The 6000-nt window shown below is 41.8% G+C and overlaps 1 protein-coding gene across 1 annotated transcript in view; it reads left to right on the top strand.

The window, feature by feature from the left end:
• Positions 1-4031: 4031 nt before the first annotated feature.
• The window catches only part of LOC111079196, a 33016-nt gene continuing 31047 nt past the window's right edge, over positions 4032-6000 (top strand). Inside the window, exon 1 of the mRNA XM_022374265.2 lies at positions 4032-4188. Within this exon, the coding sequence (XP_022229957.1) occupies positions 4078-4188 (111 nt within the window). The 5' untranslated portion in view covers positions 4032-4077. The remainder of the gene's footprint in view (positions 4189-6000) is intronic.

Below are 6000 nucleotides of genomic sequence, written 5' to 3'. Positions count from 1 at the left end.
GGCGCGGTTGTTTGATTATATGTGTGTATGTATGTGGGTGTGAATATAAAACGATTCTATGTATCGACGCGTACCGGAATGTACGGGGGTGGGTAGAATACTAAACTCCCGCTTAGTGAGCTGGCTGCCCGCCAACTCGCTAGCGCCAGGCAAGAGAGAGCGCGCTCCGGCTGTTAACAACAGCCCCCTGCCAACTCGCTGCTGCTACTCTCAACACATACATAATCTAATCGAACAAACTTTGTTTTCATTTCAATCTAAATCTACGCTATTGAAAAAGATCAATAGCTCAAATTTTTTTAAAAAACTATTTTTAATAATTATCAATAATAAAAAAAAATGAAAGAAAAAATGAAAAAAATAAATAAAAACACTACTCGAAAAAACGGACATTTTTTTTCCGCTTCGGGCCAAACAAACGTTTTCTGATATTTTGTAAAATAAATTTTTTCTTTAGCAGAACTTTTTATACCCGTACTCAAAAAAGAGTTAAGGGGTATATTGTATTTGTGGTAAAAGTGGATGTGTGCAACGCAGAGAAGGAAACGTTTCCGACCCCATCAAGTATATATATTCTTGATCAGCATCAATAGCCGAGTCGATATAGCCATTTCCGTCTGTCCGTCTCGATGAGCGCCTAGATCTCGGAGACTATAAGAGCTAGAGAAACCAAATGTGATAGACTCAGACTCATGTGATATCACACTGCTACAAGTGTATTTCAAAATTTCGCGTGGCAGGCACACAGTATCGTAGAGAATGATCATATCTACCAGATTTCCGAATCTGAATCAGATTGGATCATAATTATAGCCAGAATGAAGAAATTAATTTTAAGTTGCTTCCCCCCCGAGACCCGCTACTTATTCTCTTTCTCGCTCGTACACTCTACTCGTTATGTACGCGAGCGCCCTCTATCGGAGGATATGTAGAATATGTATATACTGACTGAGAACTGGTATAAGTGGATTAGCGTCCCCAGAAGCGTCTCACATGTTCCTTCTCGTTTTTGAAGAATTTTTGAAGTCTGGTATTTTTATTTATTATTTATTTTTTTCAGATGTAGCGCCTCTGTTATTTACATAACTTAGGTTAGGTTAGGTTAAGGTGGTAGTTGGAGAGAAAGAAAATCCTCCCCAACCCAACTCACTTGGTCTGGTATCGTAGTGGTGCCAATTGCGGAGTTAAGGGCAGTCCCATCCTGTGGCTTGGATGTATTTGGACAAGATCCCTGGTCTGATTTCGGCCAGGTCCGAAGTGTCGGTGAGGAAAGGAGCCCCAGAAGCGGTAGCCTACGGTTTCCCAGGGGCAGACAGTGACAGAAGAAGTGGAAGATCGACTCTCCTCTTCGTAGTGCCTACAGCTTCTACAGAAGTCGTAATGAGGGATTGACAGTCTGGCAGCACTGTACACTGGAGCACTGTACTCTGCTGAGTCTGTAGAGTTCTTCCGAGCGTTTCTTCGATCGACTTGGCCAGATCGACCTGGAAGTTTTACAGATGTTGTTTAGTTGCCATCGCCAGTCGGTAATTAGCTCGAACGCTTCGTGCGTTAGTAGCCTACACGTGGCCAAAGGCATCGCTACTTGCTTCTCCGGTAGGAGAGGTGTGGTAGTACCTTGCCTGGCTAGTGCGTCGGCAGCATCATTCGTGGGGATATCCCTGTGTCCGGGGACCCATATTAGGGAGAGATCTAAATGCTCTGCGGTCTCATTAAGAGACCTGCGGCATATGTTAACAGTCGTTGAGTTCGACGATATTTAGCCAAGTGCTCTGAGAGCTGCTTGGCTGTCTGAGATGACACACACTGAGTGTCTGTCTAAAGAAAATTTGGAGACGATAGAAATAGCCTCGTTTATTGCTTCAAGCTCCGCTTGGAACACACTACAGTGATCCGGGAGTCTGAAACAATGAATAATGTTGAGCTCGTTACAGTAGACGCCACCACCCACACGGCCGTCTAACTGTGAGCCATCAGTGTATATGTTGATCGCATTTGCGGGTCCAGTTTCGCCCCTCTCCCAGTCCTCCCTGAGTGGGATTGATACCTGGAAGGTACCGTCGAAGAGGTGATCACTCGGTATACAGTAATCTGTCCCCTCCGATAGTTGCGGGAGTCTCGTCAAGATTCCAGAGTGTCCAAACGTGGATGCTTTCCAGAGTTTGCATTCTCTCATTCTGAGAGAGGAAAGAGTTGCCACCCTTTTCGGCTGAGGGTGCTAAGACAAGGTTTCTTGGTCGTATGATGGCGGTATATAGCCACCGTACTATATACGGGGTCATTCCCGATTTGATTCCGATCGTTTTTCTGCAGGAACAAAGGGCCACAGTGGCTTTCTTTACCCTATCCTCTATGCTCAGTTTCCAATCGAGCTTCCTATCGAGGATCAGACCAAGATACTTGGCATTATTGCTCAAATTATTGGAGGAGTCAGTGTCGGAATCTTGTACTTCCTGGTGAAGAGTACTTTATAGTTCCGTTTTAGACGGATGAAGACCTAGCCCGCATTTGTTTCCCCAACGGGATAGTGTTATGAGAGTGCTTGTCATGCACTCGCATAGCGTCTGTGGAAATTTCCCAGAGAATGCTATGGCAACATCATCAGCGTACGCCACCACGTGACATCCACCCCCTCTATCTCCCGCAGCAGTTCATTAACTGCTACGTTCCATAGGAGGGGCGAGAGGACTCCGCCCTGCGGCGTTCCTCTGCTGACAAACCTGGTGGAAGTTGACGTCCCCAGTGAGGCCTCAACGGTCCTGCATCCTGCATCTGATCGATGAGACTCACCGTCCGGGAATCAGTCCTCAGGTCCGTCAGTGCACCCGTGATGGCGGTCGAGATGATGTTGTTAAAAGCGCCTTCTATGTCAAGAAAGGTCCAGGACCTCCTCGCGATTTTTAATAATAAACGTGGGATCGTTCCCCCGGTTTAATATGATCATCTGAGTGGTCAGTATATAGCTGAAAAGGGACTCACCCCGTTCATTGGTGTCAGTGCTTCCCCACTGACTGTGGTGTGCGTTGGCGTCGCATCCCACAGTTAGGCCGATGTCATTGGCCTCGCAGTCTGCGATGAGAGCTCTTAGGGCAGTGTGGAGTGGGGTCAGGTTGGTCGTGACCCATGTATGTGGAGCACATCCTCAGTGAGCTCTCCTGGCCTTCGAGGCTCACCGCTGTGTGATCTTCATCGCTGAAATTTGGCAGAAAAAATAAGTGTAACTCTCTTTTTGCAAGAATGCAGGTGCGGATTTTATCTGTGGTGTTAGCTACATATAGCCTATAGTCTTGAGTCCTCAGACCGGAAACCCTGTTTCCGAGGATCCAGGGCTCTTAAATGAGGACTATGTCGGCTCCACCCTTGGCTAGGTGGAGCAGTAGGGCAGCTCATGCTGCCTTACAATGATGGAGGTTTATCTGCAGGAGTGTCAGTGACATTTTTTTTTCCGATTTACGATACCGCATAAAAATAATTTTTTTCATTTGAAAGCTTAATATTTCCCAAACGGTAAACTGAAATCACAAAATGTTTTTTCTAATTTATAGCTAAACCAATTAATTTTTCAGAATGGCGAGGTTCATTAAAACCAAATGTAAGATACTTAATTAAGAAAAAGCGCTACATCTAAACAACCTTTAAAAAAATACCAGACCTCAAAAGATAAAAAAAAAAATTCTAAGCTAGAAGAAAAAAAATTATCACTAAGCATGTTAAAAGCTAGCAAATTATTTGATGGTTTTGTTTTTTTATCAAAAAATAATATAGGAAAGACAGACAGACATGGCTATATCGACTCGGATATTTATGCTGATCAAGAATATGTATACTTTATGGGGTCGGAAACGTTTCCTTCTCTGCGTTGCACACATCTTTGAGTATGGGTATAAAAACTCGCATCAAAAATAATTTTACTTTTATTTTTTCGAAGCTCATGTCCAGCACAAAAAATTTCCGTACCTGCGAAGTTTTGTTTGACTTTAATATATTTAACTAAATTAATGTATAAAATTATTTATTTAATTTCAGTCATATGACAGACAGCAAAAAAATAGAAAATGCCTGTTACTTCAAAAAAATATGAATACATCTATTGATAATTTACAACATATGATGGTTGAACCACCACCTTTTGATATATATCTTTGTGACAATTGTGATGCCGAACTTTATTCTAAACAAGCTATATTGGTAAGTTTTTTTTTTACTATATGTACATACGGATGTTATAAGAATATGGAACGATAACCATATATACAGTAGCGGACATTGAAATGTGGACACTCAAAAATAAGTAGATTTTTTTGTTTTATAAAATTTTAGCACGTTTCTCAAAAAAAAACGCGACTCTACTTATACCCGTACTCAGTCAGAATATACATTTTTGAGCTTATGATATCTTAGAATTTAAAAATTAAAAAAAAATGTTAAATTTGTATACCCGTACTCAAAAAAGAGTTAAGGGGTATATTAGATTTTTGGTAAAAGTGGATGTGTGTAACACAGAGAAGGAAACGTTACCGACCCCATAAAGTATATATATTCTTGATCAGCATCAATAGCCGAGTCGATAGAGCCATGTCTGTCTGTCCGTCTGTCCGTCTTGTTTGACGCCTGGATCTCAGAGACTATAAGAGCTAGGGCAACCAATTTTTTTCCAGACTCATGTGATATCACACTGCTACAAGTGTATTTCAAAATTTCGCCCCGCCCCCTTCCGCCCCCAAAAAGGACGAAAATCTGTGGCAGGCACAATTTTAAAGATACGATAAAACTAAACGCAGTATTGTAGAGAATGATCATATCTACCAGATTGCCGAATCTGAATCAGATCGGATCATAATTATAGCCAGAATGAAGAAATTCATTTTCAATTGCTTCCCCTGCCACCCCTCCAGCAAACGACATCGCAACTCATTTTCCTTCTCGCTCGTACACTCGAGCAACCCCTAGCGGAGGAGATGTAGAATTTAAATGGAACATGTACATTGTACAATCTACATGTTAGATGTAGAATATACACTGTAGATGTATATGTAGATAGCAGATGTAGCAAAAAAATGTAAAATGTAAAATTTTATTTTTAATTCTAAAATTCTAAAAAATCATTTGCTCAAAAATGTATATACTGACTGAGTACGGGTATAAGTAGAGTCGCGTCCCCAGAAGCGACTCGCACGTTCCTTCTCGTTTTTGCTACATCTAGTAGCTACATCTACAATGTATATTCTACATCTAACATGTAGATTGTACATGTACCATTTAGATTCTACATCTCCTCCGCTAGGGGTTGCTCGCGCACTGAACGCGGCTGAGTGTGCTAGCGAGAAAGAGTAGCGTGTCTCTGGCTGGTGGAGGCAGGGGAAACCACTGAAAATTAAATTTCTTCATTCTGCCTATAATTATAATCCGATATGATTCAGATTCGGAAATCTGGTAGACATGGGCATTCTCTACGATACTGCGTTTTTAGTTGTAGCGTATCTTTAAATTTGTGCCTGCCACAGATTTTCGTCTTTTGTGTGGTCGGAAGGGGGCGGGGCGAAATTTTGAAATACACTTGTAGCAGTGTGATATCACATGAGTCTGGAAACAAAATTTGGTTGCTCTAGCTTTTATAGTCTCTGAGATCTAGGCGCTCATCGAGGCGGACAGACGGACGGACGGACGGACGGACATGGCTATATCGACTCGGCTATTGATGTTGATCAAAAATATATATTCTTTATGGGGTCGGAAACGTTTTCTTCTCTGCGTTGCACACATCCACTTCTACCACAAATACAATATACCCCTTAACTCTTTTTTGAGTACGGGTATAAAACACGTATTAAACCAAGCCAACAATATTAAAGGCAAGAGAAATACAAAAAAAGTTTAATTAATAAAAGACGATGGTTTTAGTTGGATATGTTTAGTTTATTAATTTCGGGGAATAGGGGCCGGCAACGATTGAGATTGTGTTTGTTTATAGAACGCTATTCCAATGTCCGTATGTCCGAA

Source organism: Drosophila obscura, unplaced genomic scaffold, assembly GCF_018151105.1.
Source record: "Drosophila obscura isolate BZ-5 IFL unplaced genomic scaffold, ASM1815110v1 contig_139, whole genome shotgun sequence".
Classification (NCBI taxonomy): Eukaryota; Metazoa; Arthropoda; class Insecta; order Diptera; family Drosophilidae; genus Drosophila; species Drosophila obscura.
Note: the sequence above shows the minus strand (reverse complement) of the source record. Positions and strands in the feature narration are given on the sequence as shown.